Raw genomic sequence first — 16,224 nt, 5'->3', positions numbered from 1 at the left:
CACCCACAAGTTGTATAGTTCATTTTCAACAGTGTCCAGTGAGTACCACTGCTGCATTTGTTCACCCTTTGTCCCTGCGTTTCTATGCTCCTCCTTACCCTCCCAAAGACAGATAAATAAACCAGACAAAAGGAAAAGAAAACAGAAGCAATAGCTAAGAACAAAATCCTAGTTTCCATTTCCTGAAATTCATTTCTATATTCTTTTATATGATCAGAGGCACACAGGCTTTGCGCCTCTGTGTTCCTCTCCTAAGAACGTCCTCCTTTGCCCTCATTGGGTGTGAATGCCTACATAACATAGGTTTTTACGCAAGGTACCAGGGGCTCAGGCCTATAAACCTAGATGCTCAGGATTGTGAGATCTGAGGATTGCAGTTCAAAGCCAGCCTGAGCAGAGAAGTCCTTGAGACTCTTATCTCTAACTACCAAAAAAGCCGGAAGCAGAGCTATGGCTCAAGTAGTAGAGTCAGGGGCAGTACCTATGCCCTGAGTTCAATCCCCAGGGTTGGCACACACGTACACACACACACACACACACACACACACATCAAAAGCACAGATTTTTAATTCTCTAGAACGAAGAATTAAAAAACTACCTCATTGAAAAACTAGCTGGAGATAATACATTCAATATGATCTTGAACCTTTTAAAGCTATCTATTTGGCTGCACATAGGAAAGAATGACTGCAGGTTGGAGGTGTGGCTCAGTTGGTAGATCACTAGCCAATGAATGAAAACACCAGGTGCCAAGTTCGAGTTCTGGTCTTGGACCACAAAAGCAAAAAGAAAAGGAAAGAATGGCAAATCCACATGCCAAGCTAGAAACAGAGTCATCAGATGGTGATATGCCTGTTCTCGCGCTGTTTGCTTGTAAACCCAGCACTGAGATGTGGAGACATCAGTGAGGCCAGCCTCCAATGAAGAAATGAAAAAGAATCACATGACAATTATTTTTGCTTCTTCTCCATAATCTGCCAAAAAAATCACTTTTAAAATGAAAGGGCAGGACAAAGCTTTTTCTTTATAATTCAACACATTTTAAATAATAGCACACATTCTGTGTGCTCTATTAATATTTTTAATAATTGCTCACATTCTGTCTGGGGTTTTTGGCATCTTAGAACTGGAAGGGTCATGTGGTTACTCACACTCGTGAGGATTCTACACATATTTCAAGCTCTACAGTTGGGCTCTTTTGTCACACAAAATCTTACTGGATGGATGGATGGATGGATGGATGGATGGATGGATGGATGGATGGATGGATTGCAGCTCTGGGCACAGAAACCAGAGTCTTGCTCATGCTACCACTCTACCACTGAGCACATCTCCAATCCTCCGTCCTGCTTTTTTTCTTCTTTTAAACTTTATGTTGAGCTATTTCTCACTAAATTGCTCAGGCTGCCTTTGAACTTTTGACCTGCTGCCTCAACCTCTAAATTTCTGGGCTTACAGTATGTACCACTACAGTGGGCTTCACTTTTACTTTTCTGCACTGGAAACATTCCGACACATCTAGACTGTTCATCCCCTTGTGCTTTCCTCTACCACCTAATTAAAGAGATTTATTTGGCAAATTCACCAACTGAACATACTCTGTGCATTGTAAGCAATGAGATAATCACATTTGTGACCTTGCTTTGTCAGGTTTGTTTTGTTTGGTGGGAATAATTCGTTTTTTAAGATGACCAAGATGCTATTAGCAGACTGACTGAATGGGGTGACCGAACAGGACCCAGTTCTGCCTTCAAAGGATAGTCGAGCAACCTGTGATGGGGTCTCTTCCCACTGACTATGCGTGGACTTTCTTGGAGAGAGATTCTCCAGCCCTGATTGAGCCTTCAAGAAAACAGCAGAGCAGGCGCTGGTGGCTCATGCCCCGTAATCCTAGCTACTCAGGAGGCTGAGATCTGAGTATTGCTGTTCAAAGCAGTCTGGGTGGGGAAGTCCATGACACACTTACCTCCCATGAACCACCAAAAAAAGAAAAAACAGCTGGAAGTAGAGCATAGTTCAAAAGCGTAGAGTGCTTTCAGAGAGAGAGAGAGGGAGAGAGAGAGAGAGAGAGAGAGAGAGAGAGAGAGAGAGAAAGAGAGAGCACGCGCGTGCTCAGGGACAGCACCCAGGCCCCGAGTTCAAACCCCAGGAATGACATGATAGAAAAAGACAATAATGACAGCAGACCTTACCAGCATCTTAATTCCACCTCAGGAGAGCTAGCCACGGTAAGCCATTGCTGAATTCCTCCACCACAGAATGTGTGAGAGAGAATCAATGATGACTGTGGTTTTAAGCCACTAAGTCTGGCATGATTTGTTACAGCAATACATAGGTAATTAGTAATGGTAATGGTTCATGGGTGTGAAAGGGGAGCAGTGTAGAAAGGCACCTGAAAATGGAGGGGGAGATTAAATGCTCTGTGGACAGAAGAGAGAGGAGGGAGGGACGGGAAGAAGGGGAACACAATAAAAATACACTGTGTGCGTGAATGAAAATGTCACAATGAAACCTCCCACACTGAAAATACACCCTAATTCAAAAATAAAATAAGTAAAATAAAGATACATATAAATCTTTATTATATAAATATATATTTATAATATACTCATATGTGTATTTATATATAATATATATTTATTTCATTTTTTACTTACTTTATTATATATTTGTTTTTCCACTATATATTTATAGTGTGTGTGTGTGTGTGTGTGTGTGTGTGTGTGTCCAAGACTTTAAGACCTTCCTCAGTTCAACCACGAGCCGTGTCATGATGTCTGCAGCTCAGCCGGCAGGCAGCACCTCGGACCACATGCTGATACCAGAATACATGATGGGGCCCAGAATGCCGGCTGGGGACACCTGCACCTCTTTCCCTACGGTGACTCCCATCTCACGGAGCCATAGGCCACCAGGCTGCACCCAAGGTTATGCCAAAGCCCAGATTTACACCTTCTGCCACACTAATCAAACAAATCTCAGTAGCGTACGTACAATATAGCAAAGATCCACAGGTTCTAATACCACTCACTAGGTACACGGCACCTGAAAAATCGAAGCTTAGAATCTACATCCGGGTTTCCAGCAGTGATACCAGAAGCGAGACCAGTGATACCAGCACAAGACCCAACAGCTCTTGTTTCATCTGCAAAGCCCAAAACTAAGTTGTTGGTTTTTTTTTTTTTTCTTTTGGCCAGTCCTGGGGCTTGGACTCAGGGCCTGAACACTGTCCCTGGCTTCTTTTTGCTCAAGGCTAGCACTCTGCCACTTGAGCCACAGCGCCACTTCTGGCCATTTTCTGTATATGTGGTGCTAGGGAATTGAACCCAGGGCCTCATGTGTACGAGGCAAGCAGTCTTGCCACTAGGCCATATCCCCAGCCCCAAGTTGTTGTTTTTTAAACAAAAGTTTACTATTATTATAAAGTGGTGTACAGAGGGTTTACAGTTACATGAGAGGTAAGGAGTACATTTCTTTGGGGACAATGTCACCCCCTCCCTTGCTCTGTTTTTCCCTCCCACAACTAAGTTTCTGTTGGCACTGTCGGCTCACATCTGTAATCCTGGCTACTCAAGAGGCTAAAATCTGAGGATCATGGTTCAAAGCCGGCCTGGCCATGAGACTCTTACCTCCAATTAACCACCCCAAAACCAGAAATGGAGCTGTGGCTCCAAGTAGAGTGCTAGCCTTGAGCAAAAAACTATGGAGACAGTGCTCAGGCACTGAGTCCAAGCCCCAGTACTGGTCAAAAAAAGAATTAGTGGGGACATTTCTGAAGAATTTCTGGAGAAAACAATCTCTGGGTATTTAAGAACTTGCAGGCAGACTCCTAGTCCTTTCGCCTATCTCAGGATTTAAGAATATGTTGGAGTCATCTACAGCATTTTCTATCCTAAGCCACTCCTCTTAAATACTAATAAACAGAGGTTCAGAATGGGGGGTGTCAGCCAGCACTGGGATTCTGGCCTCCAATTCCAGGATGGTACCAGACTCTCTCTATCCACTGCCAGCTCCAAAAACAAAAAAGAAATCTATGCTATCTTCCTTCCAGTGGGAAAATGAAGCCTTATACCGCACCCTCATATTTTTTTGGGGGGAGGAGGCTTCAGAGAGCCGCAGGTTTCAGTTCAGCTCATGTTCACTTGACTCCATTGTCTTTTACTTTCTAGTAGAAGCAGAAGTCACAAACATTAGGTGGAAATAAGAAAGGGCTGAAAACTCCTCTAAATACCCACACCAAACCAACACCACAGTACCTCAAGATTCTAATCCACTGCATTTGAGGTCTCTCAAAATCCTCAAGATGCAGGTAAAAGGAATTCCTACCCAGGACCTGACATTGTATTTCTCCTCTATAGACAGCGTCCCCTGGAGTCGTGTGTCATAGGAATTAGGATTTCGTGACTCACGGTGAGCACAGGCCCACCTTCTGGAGGTTCTAAACCTTCTCTAGGTAGTACCATCTCCCGTCCTTCTAGAAGGGCTGGCTGTGCATCACCCATTTTATCAACTGATATTCATTTATTAAGTACTTGCCATGTACAAGGCACTGGTGGGAATTCCTGGGAACATATATGTGTCTGTATGTGATGTATATTATATACATCATATATTAATAATGTATGTATATGTACATTACATGTATATCTATTCGTAACATATGTGCATATGTGTGAATAGATACACATACGTAGGTTACTAATGTGCATATACATTACTAATACACACTCACGCACATACACACATGCATTACTAATCCCAGACAGAAAATTCTGAGTGTCAGCCAGGCACTGGTGGCTCATTCCTATAATCCTAGCTACTCAGGAAGGTGAGATCTGAAGCCTGAGGTTCAAAATCAACCTTGACAGCAAAGTCTATGAGACTCTAATCTCTGATAAATCACACACACACACACACACACACACACACACACACACACACACGAAAACCCCAGAAGTACAGCTGTAGCTCTAGTGGTAGAGCACTAGCATTGAGCCAAAAAGCTAAGGGACCAGGCCCAAGATTGGAGTTCAAGCCCCAAGACCAGCAATGAATAAGTAAAGAAAAGTCTGAGCGTCATGAAGGATCCAAGGTCAACTCTGAGAGCCTATGTATTGGTGGGAGGGAGAAATTCTACCATGGAGACATCAGGGATAGCTGTGTGGAAAAGGAGAATGCTCGTGTTGGGCCAGTAGATTTTAAAATGCAGGGGAGGAGAATAGGTAAAGCACCCTAAAGAGCCCTCTGGAGAGGAGGTGCTTCCTGTATCATTAACACTGAGGATCTAGATGGGAGGCCCAGGGCATAGGAGCTTGTCTGGATACCATGCTAGAATGCAGACTCTGGCTTGCTGGCTGGGGAGCCAAGGAAGGCCTTAAGAAAGCAAATAAGCAGACTACGTTCATGCTTTCCGAAGAGTAATGTGGCTGCAGTATAGACAGATGCGTCAGAGGCAAGTGGAGGGGACACAGGAGAGGGGACTTCAGTGCTATGCATGAAAGAAAAGTCAAGGGCACCCATGAATACATCATAAGACCCAAGTTTTAAGCCTAGGTGAAGGAAACTGTGTCTTCAGAAGATGGACGTGGCTGGAATCAGCTTTCTTTCTTTTTTTTTTTTTTTTTTTTTGGGCCAGTCCTGGGCCTTGGACTCATGGCCTGAGCACTGTCCCTGGCTTCTTCCCGCTCAAGGCTAGCACTCTGCCACTTGAGCCACAGCGCCGCTTCTGGCCGTTTTCTGTATATGCGGTGCTGGGGAATCAAACCTAGGGCCTCGTGTATCCGAGGCAGGTACTCTTGCCACTAGGCTATATCCCCAGCCCTGGAATCAGCTTTCTTGGAAGGAAATAAACTTCCAATGACAAGCAGAACTTATCCAACATTTTCTGCTGTGTTCCCTCCTCTCTCTCTCCACTAGAAACCTTGTATTTATATTTGCATCAGAACATTTCATTCAAAAAATATCACTGAGATTTTCTTGGGATTCTCAGCACACAGCTGACAAACCAGTTTAGGTCATGTTCTCAGGGAGCTATCTCCTCCACAGGACGGAAGAACCAATTTGATATCAAAGCATCTTTCAGACTCAAGTTTATCCTAAGTCCTACCAGAAACAGAAAATCAGATTGGCTATGTGCCACTGGGCATGGCAACCAGGCTTGAACGAATGTGGAATAAAAACTGGTGTCAAGACAGAAGGGCATGAAAGATGATTTCTAGAACATAAAGAAAAATGGGTCAGAGGTGGGTTCTGGTGGCTCATACTTGTAATCCTAGCTACTCTGCATTTAAAGTCAGCTAGGGCAGGAAAGTCCATGGGACTCTTCTCTCCAATTAATCATCACAAAGCTGGAAGTAGAGATGTGGTTCAAGTGTCAAGTGGTAGCCTTGAGTGAAAAAGCTCAAGACAGCACCCAGGCCCCGAGTTCAAGCCTCAGTACTTATACAACACAAGAAAAGAAGGAGGAGAAGAAGAAGAAGAAAGGGCAACCTGCAAGACTCAAAATTACAAGATTTCAAAGAACCTCAAGGATAAGGAGGGAAATGTGATACTTAAAAGAAGCATTTGTTATTCTTTCACCAACAATGCATCCTCCAACCTCTTAAGTAGATAATTATGCAAACATTGAACCATGACCTATGTTAGGTTTTATACTAATGATTACTCCAGTTAATAATGAATACTATAAATGCTTATGCATAGTTCTCCAATATTCAGGTACATTCTGGCTCACCTGCTTTTGTCTGGAGGCAGTGTCACTGCAAAAGGAAACACCTGGCAAACACCTGGCAAATAAATGCAGCCCATGAAAAATCTGCCCCAAGGATTTCATTTTAAGACACGGATCGCATCAATTCATGCAACTTTACTAAAATCTTCATTTTAGACCAAACGGAAGTGCTATCAGGTAGAAAGTTAACAATATTTCAACATTTTCTTAACCATCAGACCTCTGACCAGCTTTGAAATCTTGGGCTATGAGTTTATCATGTTAGGTGTTCCATAATCCCCAAGAAAAAGAAGACAAACTGAAAAGTTATATGCTAATAAATATGTTTGTACTTGAATAAGGGATCATCTATAAAGAGGAGAAAACAAAAAAAGTTTTAAAAAAGAATAAGAAGGATGAGAGGAGAGGAGAAGGGAAGTGGGGAGAGAAAGGTGTTTTAACAAATAATTTTGGTATTGGTACTCATTTACAAATATGGTACTCTCCAGAAAACCACTTATCTACTTTAAACTTGTCCCCCAAGCACAGCTGATGCGAGGTCCTGAGGCTGAAGTAAGGTCTCACTGGCACACAGGGCAAGGGCAGTTAAGATCTGTTGAGAACGAGCCACTTTGTGCTATATTTTCCTCAGCATTTTTTTTCTATTAGGTACTGTTGACCAGGATCAAATGTTGGTGGGATCAAGTTTCCCATTAAATTCTTCTTAGTCATAGAATGGTATGGTTGGTTCCTTGGGATTTTCAAAGCATGGCCATAAGTACTTTGACTTCTGGAAACAGCAGGTGATGAAAGCAAGCAGTTGGTAATCATGCCCATTTTTATGTTGCCTTTAGTTAAATGACTTACTGCAAGTCACAGAACTAAGAATAAGGCATAGACAGAACACAGAGGCCAGTGTCCAATTTCACTTCATTCATTTATGTGCCTGATCATTCATTCCTCTGATGGGGCTTTGGACTTGAAGATAACTCTGTGGGCCTTCCACAAGCTTTTACTATGGAGTAGGAAGAAAAAAAAGCCCTCCTGGATAACACAAGCATGAAAATTACAGATGAGAAATATGTGTAAGACCTCCAGCCGTGTCAATTTGTGTGTGTGCGTGTGTGTGTGTGTGTTCATGCACACGAGCTGGTACTGGGGCTTGAATTTAGGGCTTGGGTGCTTCCTCTTAGTTGTTTTGTTTTGTTTTGTTTTTGCTCCCAGGGTGGTGATTTACCACTTGAACCACAGCTCCACTTCTGGCTTTTTAGTAGTTAACTGGAAATAAGAATCTCATGGATTTGTCTGCCCAAGCTAGCTTTAAACTTTGATCATCAGATCTCAGCCTCTTGAGTAGCTAGGATAAAAGGTGTGGGTCATCACAACCAGCTTGAGATGCACCAAGTCGTTTATCTTCGTTTTAGTGGGGGGAAAATGACAAAGACAGCTTGGCCCAGAAAGGGACCAAGGGGTAAGGAGAAAGGTTAGCTAGCATAAGTCCCCTAATTTTGTCCAGACACAAAAGTGTAGGTGAGTGCTAGAAGCTGAGTTATGAGGTTAGCAGAGGGCAAACGCCGGCACTGGAAGGCCTACCCTTGTGGACACAGCTGAAGACAGCCAAGATACTCAAGTTCAGAAACACGTTAATCTCCAGAATGCTTTCTGGGCTGAGCCTACAATCTCATGTGCAGTAAAGCATCTGAGTAGCAAGCTGCCTCTTTTAACACTGTGATGTCTTGAAGCAAGAATGACTCAAGCCCAGGTTTGAAAGAGGAAATTGTTTGCTGGAGCCTGTGTTTGTACACACATTTTCATACACACGGGTAGAGTTTATACCCATAACACTGTATATAATATCCGTGGCCACACAGATTATACTAATCATATCCAGACTCCATAAATCTCACACGCAGAGACATCCGAATAAAATGTGTGTCTAGACTGCCCTTGGGGGCCGTGCTCAGATGGAGAGGGGTTACGAGGGACTATGTGACTGAGGCAGCGATTTGCTTGCCACAAAGGAGGCTCTGAAGTGGGGGCGGGGGGGCAGGGGAAGGTGGACAAGATGAATCCCAAAGGTGCCTGAATTACCCATTTCCTTCTCCATAAATAACATTCCATGACTCTGGGGGAAATTATTTCTCCCTGCCAGTTCAAAAAACATTTTTTTTGTATTCAGGCAGAAAATGTATTATCGATTTCTGATCTGGCTACAGACGATGTGACTTCTAGTAAAGAGCATTGATTGAGGGAACAAGAAAGCTAGATTCTCCCCTGCAACCACTCTCCTTCCCCCCTTATCACTGTCTCACCTTGGGCAACAAATTTCACCACTCTCGGCTTCTTGAACACAGTGGCTCTGCCTTCTACAATTTCTCTTCCAGCTTCCTACGTATGAAAGCATCCCCACCCTACCCTAATTTCATTTGTCTTCATGAACTCTTGAAAAAAAAAATTCAGGACTCAACAAACTAAATTCTGATTCTCTTATTTCCTAACCAAAGATCTCCATTTCACTTTTACAGGCCATCCACACACATCTTGGCAGAATTTAGATGATCAACACCGTCACTGGCTGCTCTGGTTTGAATTGGGCATTGTTCTTCTTTGAGGAAAAATTTCGACTGGGTCCAGTCTGGGATCACTGGTTGAGAACAATAAGCCCCCAAAGTGAGAAGAGTAAAGGTCTTTCCTCGCCAGACAGGGTCTGCATTGAATGTATTGAGCTCAGGATTAAAAAAAAAAAAAAAAAAAGCTTTGGTTGTGTACATTAAAGAGTCCAAAACAGCGACAGCCTGGTAGGGTGGCAGCAAATTCCACTCTAAGCCCCCGACCTTGGCTGCATCTCAGGGGTCAGGCATTCCCCGGAGGATGCTCAGAAAGGAGGCTTTCCTTCCTACAGCTCAGGAGCAAGAGACTTCCCCAGGGCTTCCTCTCCAAACTGGAATGGCAGAGCGATGACCTGTCCTCTGATTTGTGGAGGCATCTGATCTGCACATCCCACTCACACCAGCCCTGGTGGAGGCCCCGGGATCTGGGGAACACATTGATCTGCACATTTGCAGATAAGGGATAAACCGTGGCTCTTTGTATATCTTTGGGAGCAGGCAGAAAATCAGAAGAGATGAACAAAATAGGCAGCTCTGGCCACAAAGACCAATTTCGATCAAACCATATAAAGGTATCTTTTCAGAACGCAGATTTCATGAGCAGAAGTCTCTGGAGAGTGTGAACAGACAGCACTCCAGGGCAGCCTAGTGGCTAAGTCTTCAGGCCCTGTGCTTAGTTTCTCAGAAAACCTTCCCCCAGGAAAAGCCCATGAGCCACCAGTCCTGGCCCAAGTTAAATCCACAGGAGCCCCCTTTCTTTATAGAAGCAATATTAAGAATCCAACTGGATAATCGCAAGCCTTGCCCATTGTTCAGACCCCTTCCTCTTGGCCACTCCCCTCCCACCCCCCCACCCCCACCCCCAGTCTAGGCCATCCATCCACCTGATTAACTCCCAGCCACAGAACTGGGGCAGATGAACCCACCGTCTTGTAAAGCAGGAAGCCACACACGGATCCAAAGCACCCACCCTGTTGCCAGCCCCCATCCCCAGCTGCCCAGCGGCATCAGGGTCTGGCTATGGCATTTGGGCAGCAGAGAAACAGACAGCTTACTGTAAGCACGCATGAATGAGCTTTGGCTGCCCAACTATTAGGCCCATTTCAAACAGCCTCCAATCCCTCCCCCCATCCAAATCTGTCCACTTGGACCAACAGATTTGGGGGAGAAGGGGTTGGGGAAAAAAGAGATTTAGGGGGACTAAAGGAAAAGGCCTCACTTTGATCCGAGAGGTGGCTTTTTTAAAATACTTGTAGAGAAAGAGGCAATGTCAGGGGGAAAAAAAGCATAGATTCAGGTAGCCAGCCTTGGGATTTCGCATCCATGTGAGGGAGAGCAAACTTCTACCCATTCTGCCCGTCGGTAGCAGGGCAGGCCCCCGTGTCACCCACCTCCCTGCATCAAGTACATGCACTTGCTATTTATTTTATTTTTGGTTCAATAAAGAAAGAAGCACCATGTCCAATCTTCCTCAGAACCCCGGGCTGCCATCATCACTCCCACCCCTCATCCCCTTTCCTGGCAGGCAGCTTCTAATTAAAACGGCAAGAGAGCTCTGCCTCCTTCCTCTGAGGAGGGAGCTGGGCCTGGGGGGTGGGGGTGGGGAGGCGCCGAGGCAGCGCTGGGATTCCTGGTATTCCGATCTCAAAACAGCAGCAAAATAGATTCTATATGGGTGATGTCTTAGTCAATACAATGAGACGGCGTCCGAGGTGATCCACGGGAAGGGAAAGCGAAGCTGGGGGGCCGGGGAAGGGCAACGCTGGAGGGCTGCGAGGTGTTCCACAAAGGACTGACCACAGACATTGGGGGGGGGGGGGAGGAAATCACACACTCCGGGGAGTTCCGAGCTGATGGGGGGTGGGGGGGGTGGAAGGTGAAGAGAAAACACATCCCCTTCCACCTGCTTAAGTCCAGCCATAAAGCTGAAATGTCACCGCCACCAAGTCAGAAAACACAGGCAGGGCTAAGTTCTACCCATAAATAAAGGTGAGTGGCAGACTGGCATTTAGGAGGGCGCCGAGAGGGTGGGGCGGGGGGAGGGGGAGCCTCCACCAGGGCGGCGGAAAGGGGGGAGGGGGACGCAGTTGCCATGGACTAGACCTGCACACCAGTAAGTGTGTCCCCTCCCCCGGAGCGGCAGGTTCGCCTGGCGGCCACGGCCAGCCTCGGGCTGGAGAGCGCCAGGGCCCGGTGCCTTCATTCAGGTGGTTCTTCTTTGCAAAAGAAGAAATAAATAAATAGGGTCAGTAGGGTCTCGCGCCTTTGCTGGAGACGAACGCCCGGGGCGTGTACACTCGCGCGCACAATACACACACGTCCACATAATACACACATGCACACACATGCACGCTCACACACACGCGCACACACGCGCCGTTCATTTTAATGCTCTTTCATGTGTGAACACGGTACTGACATGAGCTTCACGAGCTCTCCGGACCCTCGGCCACAGCCGGAGGAAGCCGTGCCCGCCCCGCGCAGCCCCTGCCCCGGGGCTCGGCCGAGCGCCCCCCCACTCCAGACCCCACGATCGAATCCACACGCCGACTCCCCTCCGGCGTCCTCCCGACGACCCCCAGCCCACTCGCCCCCCCCCACACACACACCGGCCACGGCAAAGCCCCCGGAGGACGCGTCCCGCTCACCCTCAGAGCCGAGAGATCGATTTCATCCAGGCTGCGAGCCGGGGAGTCGCTGGCCATGTCTACTTCTTCGCCGGAGAAATGGACTCACACCGCCCCGAAGCTTCTCCCTTGGCAATTCCACCTCGGTCTATTTCGCGGGCGTCCTCATGCGGGTGTCGCGCGCCAGCGGCACCGGGCCCAGCCTCCCCGCTGCCCACCCCGGCCCCGGAGTCGGACCGCGATCCTCCGCGCCTCGGTCCGCGGGATCCAGGAGCGCAACCTGCGCGGACGTCCACGCCCGGAGCCGCACGCCCGGAGCCGGGGAGCGTGCGGGCTGCACGGTCGGCTGATCGGCTGGTCGGCTAAGGGCGCCGGGGCTGCGAGGGCGTATTTAACTGGGACATGCTCCTCGCCCGAGCGCGGATGGCGGCCGCACCGGCTGTTCTAATGAGACACATCAACTCCTCCACTCAGCTGGGGAGGCTGGGGGCGGAGAGCACGCAGAGCTGTCCATCACCGCTTCCTGGGGGGGAGGAGGTGGAGGAGGAGGGAGAGCGGGCGGCGGGGGCGTGGCCGCTCGGGGGGCGTGGCTCGCGGCGGGCACGAGGCCCCGCCCCTCTGCACCAGCGCGCGGGGGCGGCGCGCGCTCGCGCGCCTTCCGCCGGGGCTCGGGCCGGCTGCTCCGGAGCCTCCGCGCGCCTAGCGCAGGGGCCCGAGCTCGGTTTTTGTGTATCCCCTGTATGCACTGCACCAAAAATGGCCTTCCGGTCGTACCTTCGTAGAGTTCAGACGCTGGGCGGGGGAAAAAATAAATAAACACTAGAGGAAAATCACGCGCCCCTCGGCCGCCCACCCCCACCCTCCACTAATGATTTGCGGGTCGGGAACGGGGCGTGTCGCTGCAACCGGAGCATATAAGGACTGGGCTCCGCGAGGGGCTCCGCCCCCGGGCGCGGGGCCGGCGGGACGGGCGCGCCCGCCGGGCGGGGGCACCGGGCCCCCCACCCCTACCCCGGGTGCAGGACGGGGACCCCGGGATGCCAGTCGTCCGCCTTCCCGGTGCAGGACGTCTGGCCGGAGCGAGGACGCCAGCGATCGGAGCTCCGTCTGTACGTGGCCACACCCAGCACCTGCCCGGGCCGCAGTCCCCCAGGGAAAAGACCGAGTAGGAACGAGCAGCTTGATTTGGGGGTGCTTCAGGGAACCCCATGTGGTGAAAGGCCGCGCGCGCGCGCGCGCGCGCGCCGGGGACCCCAACATTTCTCTCTCGGAAGGCGTCCCGAGGATGGGGAAAGTTGGCCTGGCGGGTGAAAGCAAGGATTGCGATTTCTCCACGCCCGCCACCTCGTTCAAAGGCTGCCGTGACAGTGACCGAGAGTGTGAAGTCACCTCCCCACGCCCCGCCCAGCCCTCCCCCTCCGGCCTGGACCACGCGAAAACCCAACTCTGTCTGCTGAGCCACAGGGTTAGGACGCCTTGGGGCTCGCACTCAGGCCCGGGCTGTGCCCTCGTGCTCTCCCCCTCAAGGCTGGCTCTCCGCCACTTGAGCCACAGTTCCACTGCTGGCTTATTTTGCTGGTTCAATGGAGATTAGTCTCACACAGACTTTCCTCCCTGGGCTGGCTTTGAACCGCGATCCTCCGATCTCAGCCTCCGGAGTAGCTAGAATTACAGGTGCGAGCCACTGGTGGTGAATTATAGGAAAAATGCCTGTAATACACATAACTGACCAAAAGTCTAGAATATAAGGAATTTCTTTTGTTTGTAACACACATGGGTTACACCCATGTAAAAGCTATGTGTTCTGAACAGGCAAAGACTACATGAATATAGACAAAAGAGGTTGATTTTTTAATAAAAATTAAAAAGGAAGTCTGCCCTTCAAAGCAGCTCTGAAAGCATGTCTGCCCCTCTGCTAAAATGAGCATTTGCCATGACCAAGTTAATTGAAGATGCTTTTTAGTTTGTATAATGCTAAAAATATTTTTTATCATTTATATTACTATATTTGATAATACACTTATATTACATTTTATGAGTAATATGTCCTAAATTTTTAATCCGTAAGTAGTACAAAGGAGGTGCCATTTAACAAAGCAGTTTATGAATACAATGCATCTTGATCAGTGTCACTCTTCACCATTCTCAACCCCATTTGACCCACCCCCCCTTTTCATAAATTCATGAGTCTTGATCGCATTCTCACTCATTTCCCCTAATTTATATAATTTTTAAAATTTTATGTAATGTGTATTAACAGATTTAAGGATTACTAGTTTTCACTTGTATAATCTTTAAAATCTTTAAATTATTTCAAATAGTGTACAAAGGAGTTTCAGTCCATCAGTTTATAAGTACAATTCTTCTTGATCACCGTCACCTCTTCTGTGGTTCTTCCCCATCTCTTTCCACCCCCACAATAAAAGTTAATTTTCTTTTTTCTTGTACTGGAGCGTGAACTCAGAACATCACACTCTCCCTTGGATTTTCCAGCTCAAGACCACACCTCCACTTCCTGATTTAGAAAGCAAGTAGCAATGATCCACTTCAGAAGAAGACTCTGGAATGAATGAATGGGTGTGGGTCAAGGCAGTTCATCCACTACTTTCAAACAACATCCCATGGTTTTGTTCATAACACTGTATTGTCTTGTAGCCATTATGGTTCACGCTGGGCTTTGCAAGCCCCATTTCAGAACTTGAACCTTCTCCTTTAGGTCATGAATATCATTCAGCTGGTTGGTTTTTTCTAAATGTTTAATACTTAATATTCTTCTTTAAACCAGTACTTTTAATCGGGGCAGCAGCGGCTCATGCTTGTAATCCTAGCTCCTCAGGAGGGCTGAGAGCTGAGGGTCCCAACTGGAAGCCAGCCCAGGCAGGAAAGCTCTTTAAACTCTTTACATCTCCAATTAACCAGCAAAATAAGCCACAAATGGAGCTGTGGCTAAATTGGTACATCACCATCTTTGGGCAAAAAAGGTAAGACAGTGCCCAGGTCCTGAGTTCAAGCCCCAGGAGAGGGGGGAGGGTGGGAGAGAGGGGAAGATGTGGAGAAAAGGGGAAAGCAGCAGATGGCAGGAAAGACATTCAAGTCTTGACCACAGGGAAGTTTTCCTCCTAGCAGCATGTGAATGATTGAAGTAGCTGATACTATGATGCGTGTTGTAAAATCTATAGAACAATATGGAATAGCACTTAATATCTGGAGTAGTTATGAAGGGAACTATTAAAATAGTGGACATGGGAGGAAGGATGCAGTTCAGCTTCAGAACAGAAAAGAAGGGAGAGGAACCGAATGGCAAGGCACAGAAGACCCTCCTATGGCCATGCCTACTTATTATTATTGTTAATTCTTAAGAAAATGTTGCTAAGTATTTGGAATGGTTAAATCTGGATGGATGGTTATGTGTTATGTGTATTCATTATATCGCTCTGTTACTTTGTATACTTGAGATATTTTTTAATGTTTTAAAATAGTTGTAAAAGGTTCCAAAGGACATTATCGTCTCCTTATTATGGTCAGTGTTCTTTAATATCAAATCTGTACCAATGAAAATCACATTATGGAACTCAGTCACACCACTTCTGGAATTCCCAAAAGTATACTACATATGTCTTCTGTTAGTACAAATCTCTAGGCATGGCAGGAAATAATTTTTATATATTATATGTAAACTTGTTTTTCATTAACTGACACTAGTTATACAGAGGGGAATTTCACTGTTATATTTCCATACATGTTTACAGTATGTTCCAATCAATCTCTTGTCCCCTCTAGAAAAAAATGTAACTATCTCTATATTTATTTGGTGTTCAAGACAGTACTGGATCTTGAACTCAGAGCCTCAAGCTCTTACTACTAGGCTTTTTCACTAAAAAGCTTCTTGAGCTACATTTCATCTCCTTTCAAACATCAATCCTCAGATCTCAGCCTCCTGAGTAGCTAGGATTAGAAGCACAAGCCACTAGTACCTAGCAAGAAAAAATACGTTTAAACTTTCATGAAAGTTCTAAAAGATAACATCACTGGTTCACCCATTCAGAGGGACCTTCTAGATTATATAAAAGCAGGTAGGACTGGATTACAAACCAAAACTACATACAGGTGAGCCTGGGATGAGAGGAGTAGTAGCTTTAGGATCAGAGCTATTGACCACAAGAGCTGGCAGTTTCATTATGGTGACTAATTCAGTAAATATATCGATGATTGCATGCATGACGGTGACTAACTCAGCAAATATATACATGATCCTGTGCACGACCATTACTAAGCCCTG

The 16,224-nt window shown here is 46.9% G+C and overlaps 1 protein-coding gene across 7 annotated transcripts in view; it reads right to left on the bottom strand.

Moving 5' to 3' along the window:
- The window catches only part of Tnik (TRAF2 and NCK interacting kinase), a 371,845-nt gene extending 359,409 nt beyond the window's left edge, over nucleotides 1-12,436 (bottom strand). For all 7 annotated transcript variants that reach the window (XM_048347119.1, XM_048347122.1, XM_048347120.1 and 4 more), the window contains exon 1: nucleotides 11,967-12,436. In XM_048347119.1, coding sequence (XP_048203076.1) covers nucleotides 11,967-12,023 — 57 coding nt within the window. In that variant the 5' untranslated portion in view covers nucleotides 12,024-12,436. The remainder of the gene's footprint in view (nucleotides 1-11,966) is intronic.
- Nucleotides 12,437-16,224: the final 3,788 nt, after the last annotated feature.

The sequence above is a fragment of the Perognathus longimembris genome, chromosome 5 (assembly GCF_023159225.1).
Source record: "Perognathus longimembris pacificus isolate PPM17 chromosome 5, ASM2315922v1, whole genome shotgun sequence".
NCBI lineage: Eukaryota > Metazoa > Chordata > Mammalia > Rodentia > Heteromyidae > Perognathus > Perognathus longimembris.
The sequence above is the reverse complement of the archived record's forward strand: the minus strand, read 5'-3'. Positions and strand labels throughout refer to the sequence as shown.